General features: G+C 39.3%; 1 protein-coding gene across 1 annotated transcript in view; it reads right to left on the minus strand.

Annotated features, from left to right (window-relative positions):
- Nucleotides 1-3,095: 3,095 nt before the first annotated feature.
- The window catches only part of LOC124254069 (delta-like protein D), a 231,627-nt gene continuing 207,009 nt past the window's right edge, over nucleotides 3,096-27,713 (minus strand). Inside the window, exon 4 of the mRNA XM_046687920.1 lies at nucleotides 3,096-4,143. Coding sequence (XP_046543876.1) covers nucleotides 3,479-4,143 — 665 coding nt within the window. The 3' untranslated portion in view covers nucleotides 3,096-3,478. The remainder of the gene's footprint in view (nucleotides 4,144-27,713) is intronic.

Consider the following 27,713-nt stretch of genomic DNA (forward strand, 5'->3'; position numbering starts at 1 on the left):
CTTCGGGCTGTCCGGTTTTTGATCAGGGTTTGAGCACCGTGTCACTCCTTGTGTATTTTATGTAAAGAGTGTAGCAGTAGAATTTTCCTACACATTCATTTCTTCACCGATCAGATTTGAAATATAGATTAATCAAAACATATAAAAACAATATACGATTGCAAAAGTCTAGATATATATTTTTAAAAATGATTGTCCAAACAGTATTAGAAGTCAACAGCTAGTCTGCCAACATCAAAGACACTTCTAAAAACGTCATCAACCGAGACATTTTGCAACCAACAGACGTCATAAAATGTCATGTGTACATGTATCACACCTGCCTAACTGTGTAATTTCAAAGTGTGACAGAGACGCAACACAAGCCATAAATCAATGTGTTTTGTTTATGGTGTAGAGCCTGATAGATGCTTAGCTCAAATTGCATGTGGTCAATGATTATAGTTGTGTATTGCATATTGCCATTAGCAGACAGGCAGGCAGACACATAGGTGTCAATAAAACAGACATTAGGTTTTGTCTGTGACAGAGGCTGCTTATCACAATCAACATGCTTTTTCTAGGTTTCCATAGACATAAATTAAAACATTTAAGTTTTCAAGCTGAGCAATTTTTTAACAATGAAATTAGTATTTCTAATGCAAACACGTAGGGATCTACTTGTGTGTTGTGTGTCAATTTCCTCCTCGGTAGAGTCTCCATCTTCTGAAAAGAATTCACATTCCATATCTGAAGCCATGTTTAGTGAACTCGAATCACTGATCTGAACCCGACATCTTGATCTTATTTGACAGTTAGAAATTCTGACAATGCTAAATAATGACGTTGCTGTTAAATATCGAACTCAGAAAATGACTCAGTAAGAATAACGGGTGGTGGTAGTCAAATGAAATTGTGTACACCCTTGCATTAATAAAGCACCACCCTATTTTAAAAATAAGATTTGATGCAACAGAAAAGTTAGGGTACAGCCATCAATTTAATCAACCTGTAGTTATAGAAGCTTTATCCACTGACAGTTTTACAAATACCATAACCTTTTCTATTATTATGAAAGTGTATGTTGATAACAATGTGGGGGACTGAATTTTTACCCTAAATAACTATTTCTCCCCTGTTCAAACTACACAATTAAATTAAGTTCTGACTAGAAATGACACTTTTGTTATAAAGTCTTTCAGTGGCATTTAGAAGTTGTACATTGATGTCCAAGCTATTTTTATGGATTAAACTTCTTTTAAATTTCTCTCACGACGTTTCGAGACCATTCCAGGTCCCTTCATCAGGTGAACTGGCAGTTAGGACTATGACGTCGTCGCTATCCTAACTCAGCTATGACGTCATAGCGACGACGTCATAGTCCTAACTGCCAGTTCACGTGATGAAGGGACCTGGAATGGTCTCGAAACGTCGTGAGAGAAATTAAAAAGAAGTTTAATCCATAAAAATATCTTGGACTTTTGTTATACACCAAGATGACATTTACATATCAAATAAGCTTTAATTATGCATAATCGGGAAGAACCCGAGTGTCAATGATTCAAACCTTTTTCCAACAATTCAGATTGCTAATTAATAAGAACTGAAAAAGGCCACAAAAATAAGATTTTGGAATAATTTATGTTATGATTTGGAGTTTATTGTAATGAATAAACACTTCTCCTTGCCGGATACTGATAACTACAGCCAAAATATGTTCGTTTTATTTGTAAAGCAACTTTAACTGCATTTTAAAATATCCCTTTTTTTTAGTTTGACTGTAACTTTTCCTAAATCTTAGTTTACAAACTTTCATCCATTCACAATAAATAACGAATTTATAGGCCACACAACAATCAATTATTACTTTCACTTTTCAAAATAAGGTAACTTGTTTTGGGACAGAAAAACACCTGTTTTAAAAATAGGCAATTATTCTAATTAAAGTACATTGTAATTTCAATGATGTTTTCGTTTTTGAAATGTTAAATGCTTGCTCTATCAAATTATAAAGGTTTTTTTTGGAAAGAGTTCAGAATTTCATTTCAGACAAAATTAATTGGTAAAAATACAGGGTGGTGCTTTTTTATGCACAGATGTATATAAACAGTTTAATCCTTAACAAGGTTCTTTCATGTAACAAGTAGATTATTTACTATTTACTGTTTGTGTACACAACCAAGATTAGACTACTCCTGCTCACGACCTTATAATCCAGGCATCACTGGTCTGCGCAGCGCAGCACAGCTGTTCCAACGACTTTTCACCCCAGCTGGGTTTTTTTAGTGAATCGTTTGATTTTTTTCATTGCGTTATGTTTCAACTTTATAAGTTGGATTTGCATTGTTGATAATTTGTTACCGTAGGTACAAACCGAAAGGTATCAGAATCTGCAAAGTTTTGTTTTGCGTTGCATATAAGCTTTAAGAATGAACCTTACTACATCAAGAATCATCTGCCCTGGTGTGGCAGACGGCCTCCTTTGTTGATATGGCAGATTTGACAGGAGAAGAAAAAAGGAAGAAGGTTCTAGATGATTTTGAAAGGGATGTGACTAATGCAAAAAGGGTAGCTGGTAGACATGACATTCCTCTGTCTAAAGTATACTAAACTTTGAAGAACATTCAGTTAAGAGTTGATTTGAGCGGAAGACAGGGTCAGGGAGGCCAAAGAAGCTCAGTACTACATACTGGCGACTTTGGCAGATTGTGAGTAGAGGTATATAGAAATGCGTTGAGAATATTAGCAATGAGATGGTTTATAGAGGACGTTCTCAAGCAAGTTAGGAAACCCTTAGATACGACTTACCTGGGTGACTCTTGCTTGACCTACGTATAAGAATCTATACCGAAACGTTGCATCATAGTAAAATAAAGAAGGAGTAATCCATAAAGTATCGTACTTTTCTTATTGTGTGTTGGGGTACAAGACACACGTGTGATATCGCAGTTGTTAGATACCAATAACTTTATGATTTATTCGTGTTAAATCTCTGAATATCATCTCCAAAATGGTTACAAATTGAATGCTAAGTAGATACAAGGCAATACAAGAGAGCACTACTGAGTAATTGCTTATTATTTATTTGAATGCGGGTGACATTGCAACCCCTTCAACACATATCCACGCAAGTAATATACACAGAAAATCATTGTATATCAAGCATAACTAATTTACGAAACTACAGGATACATCTATTATTGTTACATTAAATTTGAAGCTCACAATTCCTAAAATATAACATGACCGTTGCCAAATTCAAGTTAATATCTATAACAGTCATATGTCTAATGAAGCAATTCACAGACAATTAATTGATTACTAAAAAATGGTATGTCTCATTCTGGCTCCCAAATTAGTGTGATAGTTGTGATGACAAAATAACGTGTATTTGTATTGGATGGCATGAAGGTATCTTTCGAGACTGCGTGTTGTTGGGTTAGGGGTTGTTCACATGTTCACATTTTAAGTATGGCTGAATGCATTTACAATGATGATTTTAAAGAACAAGGTCATCTTCTACGTGCCAGTTCGGATCGGTTAAGCCAAGAATGGCAAAGTCCACTTTCTCCATTGCAACAGTACCGCTTCGGTTAGTTGGCCAGTTCATTCCATCTGGATCAATTCTTACAAATGTACACCCAAGTTGGTTATACCACCACGGAAGGTTGAAGTAACCACTTGCACATCCATTTATGTCCTTGTCAAAAGTTCCAAAACGCGCTCCATTCATGCTCTTACTGGAATCACCTAACGCCCCAAGCCCATCAAGATACTCCTCACTCTTGTAGGAAGCAGTGTGTTTCCTGTCGAATGAATCCCAGTGACAAGCGTAGCCCTCTGCTTCTGAGTCCACCCTAAAGTTTCTGTAGATAACGTAACCACCTGGTTTTCCCAAAATAAACATCACAAGAAATAGATCATATGCACCTTGTGTAGTTAACTGGTGTATAACTTCAGGGCCAGGAAAGAAAAAACCCGCATAAGGTATAATCCCTTGTTTAATCTGCTCCCAGGTATACGTAAAATTGACATTCCTTGTCGACCAATACTCAGACAGTTTGGTGTAAGTCACTCCCGGACCACACTTCCACTGAAAGGTGTAGTCAGATCCAAATGGCTGAATGGTGTACACATCACCTGCAGCAGGCGTCTCCAGGCAATCTGGAAGGAAAACGACGGCATACGTAATATCTAGCACTGTGTGATCTGTAACTGAAATTGTGCGATTGTCAATATTCTTTGACCTGTTTTAACTATGACGCTAATACATAATCACCTTCTTTACTAATGTACTTAGATGTTACTAATCCTAAAAAATAGTAAAAACAATCTGAAACAAATGACTTAAAATATACCAACATGACTATATCCAGTCAATGAACCAATATGCTTTCCATATTCACTGTCGGATGTAAGAATGGTGGCAATGTGTCCACTACCACTGCCGTTGGATCTAAAGATATTTCTTCCCAATGAGCAGACAATAAGTCCATATTCACAGCAGGGGCCATTGCAATATTGACAGCTTGGAATACATTAAAGAACAATCTCTTCATAAACAATTTGTATTATTTTCTTGTTTATTATCATGTCGACAGGCAATTAAAAACATCGGACTATCCAGTCACCTTGGATACATTGGAACTATACCATGATCTTGCCAGTGGCCAATACGACATTGTCTGCTGTTAGTTGCCCAGACATGTTAGGATTGTTTGTAACACAGTGGCTGACGATGCAGCAAACGTAGCACTCAAAAAATCTGACACCACTCCTTCTTCCATATAGTGATATCAAACCTGTCATTAGATCTTACATACGTGATCTGATGCAAAAGAAATGAGACACGCAAGTAGATGTCAATAAAATATATGCATTAAAACCAATTATGGTCACTCTTACTTATGCTGTCATTCCAGATTTGAAGAGGTCATTATGCGACGATGTCGTATTGGCAATTCATGTTACACACATAAATACTTGTTAAAAACTGAGCATCCTCCTTTACGTATCCCTTGTGATGAAACAATCAGTCATGCATATATTGCTGTACTGTGTAGATTTCTCTCTCACAAAGGATCTATATTGTCACTCCACTACTTTAAAGATATTTTTAGTAACAAGAATGCTCATTTTATTTTTGCCTTTTTAAGAAAAATCGAACTGATAGATAAATAATAAATATATTGGCTAGCATAACCTTCAGTCACTGATAACCAAAGTGATGTTTAAATCTTGCTGGGAAATCATGTAGGAAGCAAAAGTACTGTCCCCTTGAGGTGGTCGAACTTTCGTTGTAAGTGGCTTACAGCATGGTTTTAATTAGTATGTATGAATCTGTTGTCTTCTTGTCTTAATTGTCATAACGTTGGCTTTATTTTACAACTATGACATTCCTACCTGATTTACTGTCCTTTGTACAGACGTGACAACACGTGAATACATGGATTTGAATAGTGGGTCTTTCTTGTCGTAAGAAGCAACTTGACCACTTGAATCGGGTGGTCAGTGATTGACTTGGTTGTTCATCATATCACAATTTGGCAGATTGGTGGTCTTTTGTCCAGATCAGATTATTTACAGACAGCTGTCATGCTGGAATATTGCTGAGTGCAGCGTTACACAAGAAGAAAACTGTGTTGGCCAACTGAAATTACAGCCATATCGTTATAGAAAATCTCGTTCATGTAAGCTAATGCATACATGAACATTCTCGATAAGACATTTTTGAAACAATTTCGTAGGAAACAAGCAAATTCACAAAATTTCAAGTTTTTCAAATAAACTTGTAACGAGAAAATATTCGAAGCAACTGAAAAATATTTTATGCTATAACAGTGGAGGCATTAGGACTTCGTACCTCAAAAGTGCTATTGTTTACCCACCGGTAACACTTGTAACAAAGTAATGCAAAGGGAAACCAATAATTCATCACTCTTTTCATACTGTGGTGTGATGTACGTTTTGTATTCCCAGTTCTTTCCACACAGATCTAGTTACATTCTAGTTACAATGCATAGGTAGGTCCTTCGTCATTAATACATATGTCTTTGAAATAAAACTCATTTGGATCTTGTATTTGAAATGTTTATTAACTCATTTAGCCCGAGAGCCCCATCACTACTCAACACCTGGAAGCCCTCGCTGATTGCCCACTCTCTGTGCCGAGACTATTTAGTGCTAGTCACACCTGATTTCCCTGGCAGGTTTCGGGGATCACAGGAAACTGTCTAGTCGTACAAACAAGTCCTGATTGTTTAATTGTGTCGTAAAGATATATGTTGAAAGAAATCAGGTGTGAATACATGTCGTGTATTGCAAGCTTTATGTAATTTTATTGCAAGTTTCTCTTGTAGACCTTTTGTCGGCTTGTACATTTATATTTTATCACAATATGCATACACATGTATTCTTTGTATGTAACAAAGTTACCACGTTAACAAATTCTCTTTCTTATATCATTGTGTGAGGTTTAAATTTACAAAACATCATGAGATACCTATCACAGAGGAAAGGACAGGTGATGGGGCGTGGGCGAAATTTACAGAGAGCACGTTTGGTCACTCAGCAGCTTGGATAGAGATTGGTTATTGGCTATATCCTTGACCAGTCGATATGCTGGGTTTCGGCTTTATCAACTCAAGCTATCATGTAACAGTTTGTGTATTGTAACATACACACTGGTAACGATGTATGAAATATACACATAAGACAAATAGGAGTAGATAGTCACTTTGGCGAGTTTATTTGTCCTCATTTTAGTGTTTTTCGATAAGTAAAACAAAGCGATTGAAATCCAACCACTGAGTAGAGGTAGTATTTATTTTCATATACATTTTATGCACGCAACTAGTACATAAAACATAATGCTTTAGTATACATGTAAATATAATCTTCACCTTGATACGAAACTAGAGTACACGCATTACAGAATTCACGAGGTGACACTATACTGAATAGTGTATAAACTTGCAGTTGACACCCCCAACCCCAATATTTATGAAGGTGGGCGTGCCTATATCTTTACTGAATGCAAACGAGGTTCATAAGATTACAGATGTGCATGCATGTATAAACATCACAGAGAGGGGCGTGACTCCATAAAGCAAGATGTCCAGTGATATAACAGCGCAAGGTCGAAAGAGGCGTTCAATTATCTCATTACTGTAATCTGCTTGAATGACTATACGCATGTGTATCGATACCGTAACTGATATACTATCCAGCTTTTATTGACGATGGATCAATAGAGACTGAGTTGATTGATACACGTGATAATTGCACCGGATTTGATAATTAAACAGATCAAATACCAACGTTTTACAGAATGCTCATGTAAATTGCATAGAAAACTGACAATTCAAATCAACATGAAACTTTCAACAGCTTGAACAAAAATGCTTGAAATACCTTTGTATGGCTTACATGTAATAACTAATGATATTATCTCTGTCCATGTGTGACAATGTTTTGAATTACCAACTTACTGTCTTTTGTAACAAACGTAGTAAAACATTTCGTTGCTGTAATAACACTGACATGTATATATGTAGTCGATGCAAAGGCGCGACTTATCACTTTATATTCGCTTAGGTAACATTACGAACTTTAGATTATGGAAAACAACTAGTTACAATTCAGTAAACTTCAAATTAGTAAGTTCAATTATGTTAAATCTATTCGAGCTTGGATGTATAATTACTTGTGTTTATACATTGTTTCAGTATATGAAACATGACAACATAATGATGCCTAAAAAGTAAATTCAAACTATTCTATTGTGTTTGAATTCTTTGATGTCCTTGAAATTTCGTATATGTTTCCTATTTATTAGGTAGTTAAAGGAAATATAATTTTTAGTAACCTCTAAACCATTACATCTAATTCAGTCAAGGTGCATACGAAGTATTTTAGTATTCATTCCCAAGGAAGAGTACCAGGCACTTACCTTTGTGAAAACATCATAATCCCCTTTCTCGCCGACATGCGTTCATTTGCTAAACGCTGTACAAGCCTATGATAATGATTAGCAATTGTTATCTAAACACTTTAAATACTTCTTCTGATTGATACTAAAGGAGGGATCTCTCGTAAGAAAAGCTAACATTTGCTCAGTACTGCTAAATTGGTTGAAATAATATGTACAGTGCGATTTTTAAAAGTACAACACACATGTGCGTCTCTCGCTGAATAAGAGGTGCTTTCTGTTGACGACTGTATGTGGCTCTCGCAGTGAGAAACTGCTAATTACCTGCCCCATAAACACGTCACTCGCAGTGAGGAGCTGATTAATTTGCCCCATATATGCGTCTCTCGGCCTTTATGAGTTAAAGCAGACTTGTTCTCGTCACTATATGGCTGGAAAAATGCCGATGTGACGTAAAGCCCAACTCAACTCAACTCCTTCGTCATTCCCTGATGAAGCTCTTTAAATGTGTTATCATGGACTTCCTTTGCTTTTTATATATAATACCTGCTGTCGATGGACAGTAATACTTTTCGAAGATCACAGATTAGGTAAACATAGCATCTTAGCATAGGAACATGTCATTAAAAACAATGGTTCCATATATAAACAGACAAAAAAGATCACCACAAACTGAAAGAAGAGCACCTATCCAATAAAGATATCAGACTGGTTGGGCCTAAACTGGAAATTGGAGACGTACAGAATTCACGACAAGGCAGAGATATTGCCGATATGACGCTAAATATTACCATACTCACTCACCGGTAGACAAAGGTAGATTTTCATGGTGAATTTATGGGATAATAACAGCCTTAGAGTCTTGTTTTTGCAGGCTGGCAAACGACATTATCTTTGTTAAGACTAAAGTGTAGGTGGGGATCATGGGGGATGATATTACTGTAATATAATTAAACAGATCATGTGTCATCCTACTGTACATCCAAGCACAACATTTACATGAAGCAAAAAAGAGCCAGAAAAAGGTGGTGGGCTTGCAAGGGTCTGTTCTTTGTTCGAAAAATAACCCTTGAAGCGGTAACCCCATAAATCACAATGTACTGGAGTGAGTATAGAAAAGTGTATGATTCTCAACATAGACCATCTCCCAACCTCTTGTCCATGTCTGTTGCATGGCGACACAGCTCTGGGAAAAAACAGATTCATCTTGTCGTTTCTTTCTCCAAAGACCTCGGCATTTCCTTATGACTCCAGAAATGCAACATTCTTTTATCTTAAACATCTTGCTTAAAGTCTCATTTCCTACATCAAGGTCACTGGGGTGGGGTGTAGAATAGGCCCGATTCTATCAATCGGCTGGTCACGCCATGCCCTGTGCATATAGCATGTTATCTCCCAAAATGATATCATAAAACCATCCTTTGAGACTTGTAAAATGCTTACTTCTTTTGAATATGTTTACAGGCATATGCACAGAAGGCGGTGGCTTAAAGGGCCAATCTGGTTATTCTGACCTCCGATTTCTGTACGCTCCAATTGATTGTCATGGGCCTAACTATCCTGACCTTTGATCTGGTAGACAGCTACAGCTTTTCGTGTCAACTTTGCTGGAGTATAACACCCCTTTACTCTTTATCCTCTGTCTTTACAGCCTGGGGATCCGCTGCAGTGTAAGATCGTCCCTGTTGCCACTCCCTGGTGGGTGGGGAGAAGGGGCGCTGAACCATATTCCCAATGACATGGCTTCGCAACACCCTGGTTCGAAACGAAGACACATGGATACCGACAATTTCTCATTTGATGAGAGTACGCCCTTCCGACCTGACTACTGGCCACGCTTCCTGATCATCGAAAGTTGTGACAAAAAACCTTTACAACTAAATTTATTTGCAATCACCAAACTCCGATCCGGTTCACTCCTGATAGAATGTACTCGGAGACAACAATCCTTGAATCTGCTCAAAAACCAAGAATTTGTCAATATCAAGGTCGCTGTCTCAGCGCACAAAACACTTAACTGTGTAGAGGCATTGTACATGACAGAGCTCGATGCCTGTCTGACGTGACTCAGGAACAAATTATCCAGGCACTCTCCCAGCATTCTGTCACAGCCGTAAAACGATTCACTTTCAAGAAGCACGGTGTTGTTCAACTAACAAACACCTATCTCTTTACGTTCGCGCGAGTAAAGATTCCTGATTCAATTGGACCTGGTTATTGCAGCATTGTTGTGGAGGTGTATGTCCATGATCCACTCAGGTGCTACAACTGCCAAAAGTTTGGACATGGGTCCAAGTCCTGTCGTTCCTCTGCTGTTTGTTACTGCTGTGGTGACAAACATGAGGGCAATGACTGTACTAAGGAAGTGAAGTGCACAAACTGCGGTGGTAACCATATGGTCTCTTCGAAGTCTTGTCCAGTGTGGCAACGCACATCAGAGATCCTAAAGATGAAACACAAAGAAAATGTCTCCTTTCATGAAGCTACGAAGAGGGTTGCAAGTTTAACTGTAGCCCCTTCAACCATAACCATCTCTTACCCTTCTGCTGTCTCCCGACCTTCTATCACTGCTGCTTGCCAAACCAAAGGCCACCTCTCCCCGTCGAGGTCCATAACTCTTTTGGCCCTCTGGATATGGAGGTCACTCCATCTCCACCTGACACCAATAGGAGTACTTCAAACGCTTGCTTACGGTCACGTGACATGTGACCAGTGGACGCACCATGAACCCACAAAACATGATTCAGTGGAATGGCAGAGGACTTAAGAATAATTTTAATGTACTACAGTTATTGATCCAAGACTTTAAACCATCCGCGTTTTGTCTCCAAGAAACCTACCTAGAAAATTGATAAATTTGAAATCCGTCCGTACAGTTCCTACCACTCCTTTTCTCGTCCCGGTGTTAAAGCTACAGGAGGCATTTCTATCCTGGTGAGGCAGGGTATCCTCCATAGCCCTGTTCCACTTAACACCAACCTACAATCTGTTGCTGTCCGCATGACTCTGAAAATAGGCTTTACACTATAGGCTTTACACTATGTTCTCTCTATCTTCCTCCTTCCTCAACTATCCGCCTAGCAGATCTTCAGAACTTGTATGATGTACTCCCGAAACCCTGCATAAGCATGGGCGACTTGAACGATCATCACCCCCTCTGGGGGAAGTACCGATACAAACAACAAGGGAAAGGTCCTTGAAGATTTTCTCTCCAATAATGATCTATTCATCTTCAACGATGGATCAAACACTTACCTCCTTCCTGCCACTGGAACATACTCTGCTCTTGATCTATCACTTACAGATTCTAATCTTTTAATAGAGTTCGAATGGTCGGTCCACAATGACCTTTGTGGAAGTGACCACTTCCCAACAATTCTTACTCCTATCAATCCCGCGGATGAACCACCTTCAACAAGATGGAATTTTACTGAGGCCAATTGGCCATATTCTAAACCTTATGTTCTGAAAAGCTTAAACCTGACAATTTCAGGAATGTTCCTGATCCCATGGAACTATTTTCAGACGTCCGAAATGCCATTCGAGACAAAACCATTTTTACGTCCTCTGCAAACCCGCACATACGCAAACCATGGTTTGATACAAATTGCAAACGAGCTAGAAAAAATAGGAAGAAGGCGAAAAAATATTTCCGACAACATCCTACTGTGCATAACTTAAAATGACAAATGTCAGGGCAAGACGTACCTTTATGGAAACTAAACGCCTGTCATGGAGGAAATATGTGTCCAAAATCAACTCCCGCACACCCATGTCCCAGGTGTGGAACATGATTCAAAAGATTATGATCCAAATCTGGTGTTCGCCATCTAAAAGATGGTGACTCTCATTTAACAAATCCCCCCTTGTGATGAAAGAATCACGGTCAGGCATGTCTTGCTTAACTGTGTTGAATATTCCATCACAAAGGATATCTATTTCAAATCACGAACTGTGAAGGATCTTTTTTGTAATATAAGTTCTCATTTAATTATTGCATTTTTTAAAAGAATTAGATTTGTCAACTGATTTGTAAATAGATAAATATTTTATGATTGGAAGTTTGAATTAATAACTCAGATCGTTAGTGGCTGTATCCTCAAGGGGGATTAAAGTACTGTAAAATGATTGTCCTCCTGAGAGGATACGTAAGTCCACAAACATCCAAAGTAAATTAAAACTCTCCACTATTTTTAATCGTAGAATATGTGTGTTTTTTAATGTATGGCTAGATTTGTCAACGTTGCTAACGGCTGAAGGGATGGTGTAAATCCAGCTAGGGTCCATGCAGGAAGCAAATGTACTGTAAGTCCCCATGGTCCCTTGTGTGGTGATCTACCTTCAGTTGTTGGCGATCAATAGCCCGTTTTTATGTTGTATCATCATCTTTAGTTAAACTGTTTTAGATTTAATAACTAGTTTTAAGTATATATCTGTGATAATCTAGTAGTTTTACTGTCCTTCGTTGACAGGTGTTTATAATTTAATTTTAAATCATTATAAATCTCACTTTGGTGTTCCAACAGGAATACAACCAGATACGTTCTAAGTATATCACCTATAGATCCATTTTCACAGACGGATCGAAGGATGAGGGCCAAGTTGCCAGTGCTACAGTCATTGGATCCAAGACTGTCTCCGCTAGAATTCCCGACAATAGCTCCATTTTCACTGCTAAGGCCAAAGCTATCTTCACAGCTTTGACCTATATCAAACAACAGAACAATTTCAAAAACTTCATCGTTTTCACAGATTCATTATCTTGCCTTCAAGCGCTTCAAAATGTTACTTCAAGTCACCAAATCATTCTGGACATTTTGGAACTTTACAACGACCTCTCTACTGGCCAATGTGACAACGTCCTCTATCAAAAGCTATACTCGGAACCTCATGCAAAAAAGGTGGGATATTCAAGTAGGAAGCAATAAACTGTATGAACTGAAACCCACAATTTGTTACACCCACTTGGGTTGTCAGTCAAAACGTGATGAGGTAATTTTACGACGATGTCGTATTGGCCACAGTCGGTTTACACATGACTATCTGCTGAAAACGGATGGGGATGGACCCCCCATGTGTGTCTCTTGCGATGAGGTTTTCACCATCAACCATATTCTGCTTGACTGTGTGGACTTATCGTCTGCAAGGGACTCACACTATAATGCAACAAATCTGAAAGATGTGTTCTCCCGCGTGAGCGCTCATCTGATAGGGAACTACCTGAGGGAAGTTGATCTGTATCATAAATTGTAACTGTGTAATGTGACTAACAAATTGCCTGCCTTTAAATTTAGTGCTATGACTTTTTCTGTTTTTAAGTGACAATGTAATGAATATATGTCTTTGAAATAAAACTCATTTTGACTCTGTACTTACAATGTTTATTAATGCAGACTTGTTCTCGTCACTATATGGCTGGAATAATGCCGATGTGACGTAAAGCCCAACTCAACTCAACCCCAACTTTGGAGGAGCTAAAGACACTCACCAACTCACTCTCACGTAATCTACTGTTAAAACATCATTCAGCCTTTGCACATCAATTAGACTCACTCGGCTTCTGTCACGTACCCACTTAATCTACTGTAACTGCACCATATCTGCTTTTCAATCTGGCTTCATGTACATTACTGGGATATTCATGGTATGTTTTAAACAATATTTATTCATTATTAAATGAACGGATTGGTAAACAGGCTATAAGCCTGTATAAATACCTCTCCGAATACGACGCGATGGGAAACATTTTACATACATTCATCGTTACAGACAAAAGAACACACCATTTGAAGAGTAAAAGACTTAATGAAAAAGACACTAGTATAATTAACCAATTAGGTAAAATCGTTTTGTTAAGGTAAAACAGTCATGTACGGATTTTACAATATTTTCATTGATTTCGTCAGAATATGAGTAACTTCCACATAATACAGATTGAATGTTATAACCATTTATGTAATAAAAACACTTCGATCGGATTGTAGTAAAATTTGGACAGATAAATAGAAAATGAATGGCATCTTCATAATGATGGCCACAAGAGCAAGTTTTTGAAGAAAACGGTCATTTTATGTGCATTTAAGTCACTACAGCCAAGTCTTAACTTACAATGAATTACTTGGTTAAATCCAGTTTCAGTGTTTCTAAAGACATGATGTATATTGGGTGAGACAGTTCGATCAAAGTGTTTCTTGAACATGGCAACGGAATCTATGTTTCTTATATCATTATCTAACTTGTTCCACTCCATCACAGAGGATGGTAAACAACATATTAATATGTTTCCGTACGACATAATGGTACTTGGAGTATATTACTAGATCTAGATTCATATGTGGATACAGAGGATATGTTTACTGGAATTAGATCTGATAAATACTATTTATTGAAATACACACATTTGGTGATTGTTGCGACATTCCCTTAGTGATGAAAAACCAGTTTCATGATAGATTTTGGATGGCTGACTCCTCTAACAGATCCACATATGGTTTTTAAAGCATCTAAGTGAAATTTTTCTAACAATAACTGTTGAGTTTGTGTACAGTTGTTCCAAATATAATCACAATAGTCAAAAAGTGGTAAAACAAATGAACTATACAGGGTTTGGAGGGTTTTCCTCTGAAGGCGGTATTTCAGACTTCTTAAACAATTGATCATAGGACTAACTTTAGAAATAATATCATCTATATGTATATTCCAGTGGCCATCGCTTTGTAAAGTAAGCCCCAGATGTTTATGAGTGTCAACAGACTTTATCGGTATATAATTCATTATAAGATATGGCATTGATGTTACTGTTTTCTTTCTAGTAAAAATGATAGATTCAGTTTTATTGGGATTTATTTTATTCATTGTATATCTATTAGCTAGGGTTCACCTGACGAAGGGACAAAGAAAAGCCCAGAGACGTCGTTTTATAATTAAGAAAAAGCTGACACCCATAATACTTTCTCTTATACCTGAATACGAACTTCTATATGTCTCTAAAATACCTCATGTGATAAACTAGTTGTTTTGTTGTCCTTTGTTGACAGGTTTGTTATCATTTACCTTTAATTATTATTAAGTTACGACTTCATATAGTCACTGATATGGCTGAAATACTGCCGGTGTGACTTCCAAATGTAACTCATTCTCTGTAGTACCCTTCTTCATTTGATTATAAAAGTTGTAAAAGAGACCAATTTTTTGTAACTTTTATTTGATAGCAAACTGTCTTTATGCCACATTTAAATAGAAGCGTCAAAACCCTTTCCACGTTCATCAGAAATTTCTGCTAAAAAGATCATGAGCATATATTTGTTTCAGCAGAACTACAGCTGTTATGATAATGTTTGTAAAAATCCGGGTCTGAACCCAAAAATCCAATGATTGTCACCATGGGATTGTATCCAATTCTAGCTAGGGTGCTGACTGCAGTACCATTCTTCATCTATATTCTTCATTAGGAATGACAAGTGTTTATGGATGATCAGCTTCTTTATTGTACAATTGCGACGTTCTGGTATGGATGCTTATACCGTTTCCATGCATGATATGAGGAATGAGTACAGTAGGGCTAACAAAGACAATGGATGATAAAACATGATGATTAACAATGAGCACAAGCATAAGCATACATAGATAAGCCGAGGCAAGATAACAACATGATGAATAGGATACCAATGGGAGCGGGGATAACTAATTAGGCAAGGAGATTAGTTAGAGAAGCCAGGGAGGGTTGGGGAGATTAGAGTGGGTTAATTAGTTTTGGTTTAGGTGGTAGTAGGCTGATGGGATGAAATAGCCAGGTGGTCGTTTTCGACAGCAGACCTAGCAACCAAGAAACGATGCTGCCCAAGATGCCAGGCAGCGTTTCGGCGGGTTTGCCGGTCAGTCTCGCCAGGGCTTCCACGATCCAGTCTCTGACGTCGCTATCCAGCTAGGCTCCATGCCGGTAGCAACAGTAATGTAAGTCCCCACTATGGTGATCTACCTTCAGTTGTTGGCGACCTATATACATTTTTCCATTGTATTGCAGGCTGCATGTTACTGTGCTCTCACCCTTTTCCACTGTTTTATGCCTCTCATACGCTACTCAAAATTGGCATCAGTGTTTGGACAAAGAAAATCTAACAGTATTTATGGAAATAATTTGTAAAATATGTTTTATTTGTGCATATTTACATTGTCTATTTTGAAATCAAATGAACTACTTTCATCATCAAACAAGCTATCAGAGACAAGGCTCAGCTTGCAGACAATCAGCATGGGAGACAGACAATGGATGTGAGTGCTTACATCAGCTGAGACGCAAACAAAGGCGGTGTCATGAGACGTTACATCATATCAGATCCCTAGGAATCAGTGATACAAAGCCAACTAAACGAGGAAAGCGCACTGGTCGACGTATTCAAGTTATACTCAATGTGTTTCCTAAACAACCAAATAGTGTCAACAATGTTCATAGATTCATCAACGTTGACAATAACATTCAAGTTCACCCTAAACTTTTAAGAGAATTATTACAACTCAGATTGTGGAATGCTCGTTCTTGCAGGAATAAAATCTGTGGATATTTCAGATTGCATTCTTGATGATGACATTGACGTTGCTGTCATTACGGAACGGGGCTCCGTGACATCGGAGACGAAACGAAGATTGTGGAAATGACTTCATTCGTCAGGCGGAGGAATTGCATCGTTACACAAAGAAGAACTGATCGTTGAATCAGTTTGTGATAGTCATGAAGATTTTCCATCATTTGAACTAATGGAGGTGTTACTGAAGCATGGTTCACAATCAGTGCATATTGCTTGTATATACAGACCACAGCAAACCACCTCCTTCCAAAGCAAACAAACTTACAGATATGGATTTCTGTAGGGATTTTAGTTTGCTTTGTGACAGATTGTGTGTCGGGAAGGGAAAAGTTCTTATTCTTGGTGATATGAATGTGCATTTTGATAACCCATCTAAGCCCTTTGTTAAGAGAATACTTCACGTTTTGGAAGCACATTGATTACAGCAGCACATACAAGAGGCTACACACAAGTCTGGCCATATTTAGACTGGGTAGTCACTATGGATGCTGACAACTTGGTCAAATATGTTCACATTGAGGATAGACAAATGTCTGACCACTTCTTCATAGGCACCCGTGATGAGCCACCTCCTCGTGGTGGGTGCTGGGTAACGCTAAGCGCTCTTCAACCCCCCCGTTGTGGACCCGGGGGTATATTTGGTCCACCAACAAGTTTGCCGTGGGTTGGGCCCCTGTGTTGGCGGAGGAGGGGATTCTGGTGGTTGAGGGCACTGGGAGCCTGGAACCGTGTTCCTTTTGCCCAACACACCACTTTGGCCCTTTCTTCACCTAGACGGGTGGTAGAACTGGCCCGGTTCTATCAATCGACTGGTCACGCCAAGCCCTGTGCATGGTGGTTATATTTGCACAGTAAATTATGATTGGGTCTTGGAAATTTTGATTTTCAATGTTTAAATTATTGATAACTTTAAATTGCCTAGAGTCCTATGGCAGAAGGCGGTGGCTCATGGGCCAATCTGGTGATCTTGACCCCTGGGTAATGTATCTCTCCAATTTCTTGTCAAGGGCCGAACCAGTCTGGCATTAAATTGTTAGATAAATACAGCTATTCATGTCATATTCTCTGGAGTATGACACCCCTGTATCCCTGATGTCAGCATCTTGGATATCCGATGCATATTGACACCATCCTTGTTGACACTCCATGGTGGGTGGGGAGCAGGGGTGTCGAATCATTTCCTTTCACCATGGCACTATCACATGCTGGTTCATCTCGTAGTGAAAAGAAAAGACGTTTCGAAGATTTGTGGAGGGTGCACGGAGACAGCAATCTGTCTTTCAAAACATTTGCCAACATTGAGGTTGCTGTGTCTGTGCACAGAACGTTAAATTCCTGTCGCGGCATCGTTCGTGACAGAGCCAGATGTCTTGCTGACATGAGTGAAGAGGACATTGCCACAGAACTAACAGGACAAGCAGTGACGGCAGTAAAACGTTTTACCGTCAAGAGAGATGGTGTTATCATTAACACCAATACGTATCTTTTGACGTTTGCTCGGTCTCATATTCCAACATCAATTAACTCATTAAGCCCGAGTGCCACTTCACTACTCAACACCTGGAACCCCTCGCTGATTGCCCGACTCGTGTGCCGACACCAATTAGTGGATGAAAGGAAACCGTCTAGTCGTTCAAACAAGTCCTGATTGTATAATTGTGTCGTAAAGATACATGTTGAAAGAAAGCAGGTGTGAATACATATCATGTATTGCAACGTTTTATGTAATTTTATTGCATGTTTCACTTGTAGACCTTTGGCGGCTTGTACATTTATATTTTATCAACATATGCATGTATTCTTTGTATATAAGAGATGAGACATACATAAACAAATTCACTCTTTCATATCATTGTGCGAGGTTTAATTTTACAAAACATCTATGACAATGACATACTGTAAAGAAGAATTTACTTACATACTTTATAATCTTCTACGAAATTAGCGTTTTTGCCGATACATTTCTAGTGTAAGGAAAGTACTATTCCGCTAGTCTGTGACTAACACTAACACTATATTGAATTAATATATTGTGTAATTGAATCCCCCCAAATATTTATGAAGATGGGTGTGCCTATATTTATACCGTATGCAAACGAGGTCCATAAGATTAAAGATGTGCATGTATGCATAAACGTTACAGAGAGGGGCGTGACTCCATAACGCAGGTTGTCCAGTGATGTAATAGCGCATCTGTTTATTTTACACTTGTCACGGGACAACCCTTTCAACAAGGGCGTAACTACATATGCATTCTACCGGAGGCTGTTATTTCAAGGTCGAAAGAGGTGTTCAATTATCTCACTACTGTAATCTGATTGAATGATTATACGCATGTGTATCGATACCGTAACTGATATACTATCCAGCTTTTATTGACGATGGATCAACAGAAACTGAGTTCATTGATACACGTGATATTTACACCGGATTTGATAATTGCAGAGATAAATACAAATGTTTTACACAATGCTTATGTAAATTGCATAGAAATCTGACAATTCAAATCAACATGAAACTTTCAACAGCTTGAACAAAAATGCTTGAAATACCTTTGTATGGTTTACATATTATAACTTATGATATTACTTCTGTCTATGTCTAAGAATTTTTGAATTACCAACCTACTGTGTTTTGTAACAAACGTAGTAAACGATTTCATTGTTGTAATAACACTGACATGTATATATACTACTCAAAACAAGTTAAGGGTCATGCAATATCATCATGTAATGTTATTGATGAGGCTGGTTGCATTATGTATAAATAAAATTTTACATTCCGTGTATGGCAGTTTATTCAAAACCATTGCAGAACCTGGATAAAGGCTGCAGATAACCGTGGTGCCAATAGTCATCATGTGGTAGGGTGTTAAAAAATGAACAAATTGAAACATCGAGTGCTTCACAGAAGCGCCACCGCTGTGCGTGTGAAGGATGATGTGTTCTTCGTGGGATTAGTGCTGTGCATGCTTATTTTCCCTATAAAACTTGTAATTGTCGCATTGTTATTGTCACTTGAAATTCAACAATGGCAAGACGTCAATTGAGCATTACAGACAGAGGAAGAGCTCTTGCGTGGCTTCAAGATGGCGAACCTCAACGCAGTGTGGCTCAGACACTAAATGCGAGTCGAGTGTCATTGGAAGGTTATGGCACCGGTTTCGTGTCACTGGAACGCTGGCTAATCGGCCACGCTCTGGCAGGCCTCCGTCATCAACTCCTAGAGAAGACAGATACCTGACAAATATGGCTCTCCCACAACGCAGAGTATGACAAATATGGCTCTCCCACAACGCAGAGTAGCTGCCATGACCAACTGAGAACTGCCACAAGTACCCTGGTATCTGATCAGACTGTAAGGAACCGACTGACGAGGAACAATCTTCGGGCACGGTGACCAGCAGTACGACCGCCGCTCCTTCAGCGACACACAACGGCAAGACATGACTGGTGTAGACGCCATGTTCGTTGGCAAGTGCTCAGTGGGCATCAGTTCTTTTCTCCGACGAGTCTAGGTTTACTCTACAGTTCAATGATGGTAGAACTCGAGTGTATCGGCGTCCAGGAGGGAGGTTTGCTGACGTTAACGTCAACCAACGTTTGTCATTTGGAGGCGGGGATGTCAGGGTTTGGGGTGAGTTTTCCTTTCATCAAATGGCACCTCTCTATGTCATTAATGGTACCCTGACCGGAAATCGATATCTACGGGAGATTATCAGACCCCTTGTTTTGCAATGTTTACAACGTACCGGCGTCGGATCCATATTCGAAGGTGGCAATGCCCGACCACACCGTGCCCATGTGACGGACTTCCGTAGACAGAACAATGTTCAGCACATGGAATGCCCGGCATATTCAGCAGATTTAGCCCCTATGGACCATGCTTGGGACAAGTAAGGACGTCGGCTTCGTAACAACCACGCCCCTCCAGACAACCGTGCAGAACTGGCTCAGTATCTCATTGCAGAATGGCAGACAATACCCCAAGCCTTCTTCCAACGTCTGGTGAACAGTATGAAACAGAGGTGTACTGCTTGTCTTACTGCTCGAGGTGGTTACATCCGTTATTAGTCCAATGTTGGCTTTTGAATTTTCACTTCTGACAGTAGGTCACTTTGACCTTATTGATCAGCAATCACTGACATCCCTGCTGTTTTTGCCTCCCGTTATGGTTATCATGAAATGTTGGCTAGAGTTGTTATATGATCGCTACATTTTACTGTTATTTATGTTTGTAGTTATGGCCATTAAATGTTTTGACCCTTAACTTGTTTTGAGAAGTATATATATTCGATGCAAAGGCGCGACTTATCACTTTATATTCGAATAATTAGCATTAGATTATGGAAAATAACTAGTTACAATTCAGTAAGCTTTAAATTAGTAAGTTAAATTATGTCTAATCTATTCGAGCTTGGATGTATAATTATTTGTGTTTATACATTATGTTTCATTATATGAAACATGACAACGTAATAATACCTAAAAAGTAAATTCAAACTATTCTATTGTGTTTGAATTCTTTGTATGTCCTTGAAATTTCGTATATTGTTTCCTATTTATTAGAAACTTGAAGAAAATATAATCTCCAGTAACCTCTAAACCATTAGATCTCATTAAATTTGATATGGGGGCCATTTTGAATTCAAAATGGCCGACATTAGTGAATATTTTAAATTATGAAGTATAAACCAGAAGTTTGTTATGAACTATGTAGCCATGACAAGTGCATTTCTGCTGAAATGTGGGTGAAAAGACAACAGACCCAACCCCCAAATTCATACACAAGAAATATATTTCCCCAACCTTGATTTTCTTTGTTTTTTTTTATGGTGACCAATAACACCCTGCTGGTCAGGTTAAACACAAATTTGGCCTGTTATCAGAAATGTCTAGGTTCAGTGCAGTTTCTACTGGCCTAGCATAGAATTAAACGAAAAACTGCGTGAAGATATTTTAACAACCAACAACTTGATGATATAAGTAAAGCAAAAACTAAAGGTATCCTCATAAGAGCTAATGCAAGATGGGTTGAAAAAGGAGAAAAACCTACAAAATATATTTTGAATTTGGAATCAAGAAACTTCCTGAAAATCCAAGATACCTCTGGAAACATGATACGAGCTAAAAAAGTAGTTGAAGAAGTGAGAATGTTCTATTATGAACTTTATCAGCAGCAAGAAATGTCAGGATAGATAATTCACCTGTGTCAAAAGAATACTGAATAGCATTTATAATGTATTTGTTGAGATCCTTCCATACAAAATTGTAAAATTCAGAAGTAAAACCATCAGGTCCAGGGCTTTTCTCATTTTTTGTTCTTTTAGGGCTTCTAGCAATTCTAGAGAGATTTGACTTTCGAATAATGATGCTGTATCATCATTTAAGGTTGGAACAGTGATATCTTCAAAAACTGGGTTTAAGTCAATATCACCATGTTTCCACGTTGTATCATATGCTTTTTCTAAGTCGAAAAATATAGATACAATATGTTGTTTGTTAACAATGGAATTTTTGATAAATGATTCCAGACGCACCAGATGGTCAGTCGTACTTCGGTTCTTTCGGAAACCACAGTGAAGGTCACTAAGGAGGTTATTGGACTCCAAGTACCAGATTAATCGATTGTTGACCATGCGCTCCATGGTTTTATAAACACAGCTAGTTAGTGATATAGGGCGGTAGTTTGAGGGATCAGGCTTTGGTAGAGGGATGATAATGGCATTGTGCCACGAAGGAAGATAGTTGCCGGTTGTCCAAATGTCATCAAATATATTGAGTAGTGTTTCCAAACTTGAATCAGGGAGGTGTTTCAGAAGCTGATAATGAATATCATCAGCTCCTGCTGCAGTGTCATGAGCCTGCACCAGGGCAGTACGTAATTCATGGTGAGAAAACGTTTCATTGTAATCCTCCCCATTAGCAGAGTTAACATTGACTGATTTTCTTTTCCTGTTGGGTTTGGTATTTCTAGAACCGAAGGTTGTAATTTGATAATGAGGAATAGTTTGCCAAAGTTTCACAAAGTCTGTTTGCAATGTCAAGTTTACTTGTATATAGAGAGTCACCGTTGTTAAAAATGGTGAACACCAGATTTTGATCCTCTGCCACTAATCTTTTAAATCATGTTCCACACTTTGGACATGGGTGTGCGGGAATTGGTTTTGGATACGTATTTCCTCCATGACTAAATTTTAGTTTGTTTAAAGGTTCGTCTTACCCTGGCATTTGTAATTTTGAAGCCCCACCACTTTACATCATGGAATGTTACCAGTTATAGCGTCCCCATGTGACCGGAAGCCCCACGACCCCTTTACGTCATGGGAAGTTACCAGGCACATCCCCACGGAGAATCCCGTGACGTCATAGCATGCCCACGTCACCGGAAAGCCATAGCGTCCCCACGCTATGCTATGATATGCTATACTATGTGCTATGCTATGCTATGATATGCGTTGTGCTGTGCTGTGCTATCGCCTGGCAAAAATGTAAACATAGACTCTTTGAACTAGATTTAAATATTCTCATTAATGAGGCTACCTGAGCTTACTTCTGTGCACATCTAACAGTGCTTTAATCCCCTGGCTGCCACATACCATGTATGTCTCATCATAGGAGTCCACAGGGGGTGAAAAATGACACGCTGAAGCGTATTGACAAATAGTAATTGTTTTTACTTTTAGTACATAAGTGAATTCATTAGCCAATAATGTAAATACGAGTGAAAGGTCATAAGCGAGCTTTGAGCACCGTATAACGGCACATACGCAGCACGTAATAATGAGGAGATTGCATTTCCTGGGTTACAATGCCCCCAAAGTACATGTTATGACGAAATGAAGCGTAGGCATAGATGATAGTGTTCGACTGTCTGTCCCTTCATGTTTCACTACATGTAAATCTACTATTCAAAAGAAATCATGCCATTATACATCATCCTACCTCCAGAATCCATGAAAAACACGTCGTAAAATCCACATAAAATCCCACGTACATTAACCTTATACTTTAACTGTGTTACTTATACTATTATTATGAGTAAATGGATTGATTAACCACCAGTTAGTATTACATATGAGCATTTACCAAACACATCTCCAAAAGATATGGTCCCACCAATGCGTTTTGTTTCATAGGGCTATATTCATAACTGTCATAGGCGTTCTGCTTCCCCTCATATGAGGTCACAGTATTCATAGCCGACCCGTATTCATCACAATGCTACTCAAATAAGACAACTGAATGGGTACTGTGCACATCATCTTACCAGGCACGTGCTGTTGAATGAGTGAGTGAATATTGCTTAACGCCGCATCAGCAATGTTGCAGCTATTCGCAATGCTACTCAAATAAGACAACTGAATGGGTATTGTGCACATCATCTTACCAGGCACGTGCTGTTGAATGAGTGAGTGAATATTGCTTAACGCCGCATCAGCAATGTTGCAGCCAAGCTGTGGAACGACTTCACGGATCAGTCAAATAATTCATGAACAGGCTATCCACTTACGTCAGTTGTACAATGAACAATTGCCTAATATATAATTGCCATAGATATACTCCGTATGATACACAAACAAGAACGATATACAGATCTGATGTGCTATTTATTAGCTCCGTTACAGTCAGTACACATTATGATAGGAGCACTTCCTACTTTACATATACTGAGTAAAAAAAGAAACTTCACATTCTTTCTTCAGGGCACTATAAAAGAACAAGAGATGGTAGGATGGTTAAATTGTTATTGTTCCATTGCTGAGATCTGTGTGATGTACTCGATACACTGACAGTGCCATAATCAGTTCCATTTGGCTACACCGCCGTTCCAAAACATGGGTATACAGAATGTAAAGTCACAAGAATAAAAATGCGAAATTTCTCAGTTCAATATCGTGTATGGCCGCCCCGCGCATTCACCATTGCCAAACACCGTCTCCTCATCGACTGCCTGATGCTTGTGAACACGTGGTTGGGGATTCTGCGCCATTACTCTTGCAAGGCAGCGCCAAGTTCCTGCAAATTCTGAGGTTGGTTCCTAAGACCACGAAGCCTTCTCCCAAGTGCATCCCAAACGTGCTCTATTGGATTAAGGTCAGGGGACCTCGATGGCCAGTCCATGACGTTGATTCCAGCGTTTAGACGGAAATTTCGTGTCAACATCGCGGTATGCGGCCGAGCATTATCATGCTGGAACTGTAGACCTGGGCCATGAGCCGCCATGAAAGGAACGAGTTCAGGGGTGAGCACCTGGTCGCGGTAAGCAGCAGCTGTTAGGTTTCCACGGATGACTAGAAGTCGGGAACAGTTGCTCCCACAGAAAGCATCCCACACCATGCAACTTCCGCCCCAGAATCTGTCGACTTTCTGTACACAACATTGGGCATACCGTTCACGACGTCGTCTCCAGACTCTATGCCTGCCGTCCGCGAATCTGAGGGTAAACCTGGATTCATCGCTAAAGACGACTCGATTCCAGTCTCTCTGGGTCCATCGGAGGTGACGTTGGGCCCACAGCAGACGTTGACGTTGATGAAACGGCGTCAATATTGGCCCACGATATGGACGTCGAGAATGGAGAGTGGCAGTCTGCAACCGATTTCGAATGGTCTGTGAGGACAGTCGACCTCTAAACATCTCAGCCTTGGTTCGTGTAGTCGGCAGAAATCTGTCACGTAGGTGACGTGGGACGATTTGACGGTCTTCTGCTCGTGACGTCACACGTGGACGACCCGACCTTGGGCGATCAGAAGTGGTGCCAGTTTGTTGTAGACGACCACGCAAGTCATACACAGTACGACGGCTGCATCCCATTGCTCTTGTCACGTCAATAACTGATCTTCCCGCTTGCAACATGCCAACGGCACGTTCACGTTGCACATTTGACAATCGTGGCATTTCAAGTACCGTTAGAACTGTGGTTTAAAAGTGTTTTTTTCGATTCTTGAGGCCAATGCAAACAGGTGCATATGAAGAAAACTTCGATGCGAAGATCACGTGATGGACTGCACGTGCAAAACCTGATTTGGCACTAATGTCATTTGCACGACGAATGGATGGGTTTGAGTGGGTTCTGCTAACGTTTTTCTAGAGTCGAAAGATAGGGTTCCCATTTCGGATACATAGATGTATCATCAGAGAAACATTATTCATTATTTTTCAAATTACATTTTGTGAAGTTTCTTTTTTGACTCAGTATATTTTGTCAAATTACAGCATCTCATTCTTCCTCACCCTCCTCCTGTTCTGATTCTTTGCTCTCGGTATCGGATATCAGGTTTTCATCTTGGATCAAGTCTTCCACCCAAGATTTATATTTGTACAGTTTTGAAAACACGTCATGATACATATCATTCGTGTCTTGCATTTGCGTCAGTATTTATTGTGTCTTTGGACCCTGCTGCTTATGATACAGATACGTAATAAATCTGGACCCTGCTGCTTATGATACAGATAGGTAATAAATCTTGCATATGTCTCTTTAGAAGCGATCCAAATTAACTTCTTCAGTTTGCCTTCCATCATGTCTTCGGTCAGACCTCTTTTCGCTTACATCTGTTGTTTCTCATCCAAAAAGTCTGTACTCAACTCACGTGTACGTAAATACACTTGTCTTATGCCTTGCTGTTCTTGGTCTGCCATCTTGTTTCCGTTTTTCATGTGGTTTGTGACATCGCTTAACGATTCATCATCATCATCCATTTCAGGACATTGTTTATTCTGTAAATGTCTTTGTAAGTTATTGTTACTGCTAAACACCAGATCGCAGTGGTGGCAGTCCACCAGAGGATGTTGTGTCTTCACAGTGGAAAAGTTGTCTTTTGAGTCCTACTTGGGGTATGCTAGGTGGAACCCCGAGGACTTTTCGGGACACCAGTTTCTTCTGTGTTTTTGGAAATCGCATACCTCTTGAAAGGAGAATCCACAGTCATCGCAAGATGGCATTGTTGGGAGGCTCTCTTCACACATCTGCTCACTCAGTCTAACTCGGACTGATTTGTCCTGGTTCGGAGGTCTCCTTTTAAACTGAATACAATGCAAATGGGCAGGTGTTGTGTATCCATAAGGTGTCTGGGTAGCCCTTTGAAACGGGTCAATGAAATATTTATAATTTTCAGGATACTTTTGCCTCAACAAAGTCATGATGGGTTGTTTATCGATAGGGTTGTTGAACAGAAGTATATAATGACAGTTTCTCCCTTGGGTCCTTGCTGTAATACAAATTCTGATACAAGGCGATCACCGACAGATTATGTCTCAACATATTGTCTGTCCTGGAAAAAGCCTGATAGCACACGGGACACGTTGTTGACTGCATGAACCTGTATACAACTGATTTTATCTAAAACATTGTCTTCCATTTCTTCGTGTGACTCTGGGAGGAGAAAATGATTTCTCCGGGTTTAGATCCCCCCTTTCTTTTACATCTGAATATGAGCCTTGGTCTGTTCAACGATTAGTTGAGTGGGCGCGACCAAGTTTACTTTCATTTCCTGATTTGGTTTTTCCTCCTTCTTTGTAAACAACTCAGTATCGTACAATTCCATGGTTTTATCCACGGACATCAACCCCCGTCTCTGTCCCCCTCTCATAATCAGCACGTAAGGGTCCAGTTTGCCTTCCGCTTGCAACTTGAAGTAACGATACCACTTTTCGGGGTCTGACATGTACCCATTGGTGCAGACATGTTGACTCATCAAAAGTTTGACGTAGAATGAAGGTATCCACTTTTTCTAGCTATTTTTATAGCCGTTCTCCCTACACCAAACCTTCTCAGTAATTTCTTTACAAACAAAACAGAAGTGGTTTTAAGTGTAGTATTACCGTCACTGATCCAGAACTAAATGAAGCCAGTTGGCTGAAGTGGTCCTTAATATAAATATATTAATTGACCTTCAGCTTTCATGGCTTAGTATGCAAGGCCGACCAGTAATTCCGCGCATCAAAGCACATCGATTGCAACACGGCAACTAACGTCTCTTATTTTGTGTGGTTTATTTTGTGTGGTTTACGTAAGTAAACATGCTGGTAAGTTTTATTGACGACTATAAGATTCTAACGTTGCATTATGACATACGGTTGACCTTACCGGCGATCTGACGACATCGCTTGCTGTCCGTTAATTCTGCGCAGCAACTGATGTGCATAACATCCTGATGGAGACCCGAAGTATGGAAGCCTATTAGGGCCAGATTATTTTCAAAAATCACTTCATCA

The sequence above is a fragment of the Haliotis rubra genome, unplaced genomic scaffold, assembly GCF_003918875.1.
Source record: "Haliotis rubra isolate DU_JTF1 unplaced genomic scaffold, ASM391887v1 Scf562, whole genome shotgun sequence".
In the NCBI taxonomy this organism is placed as follows: Eukaryota; Metazoa; Mollusca; class Gastropoda; order Lepetellida; family Haliotidae; genus Haliotis; species Haliotis rubra.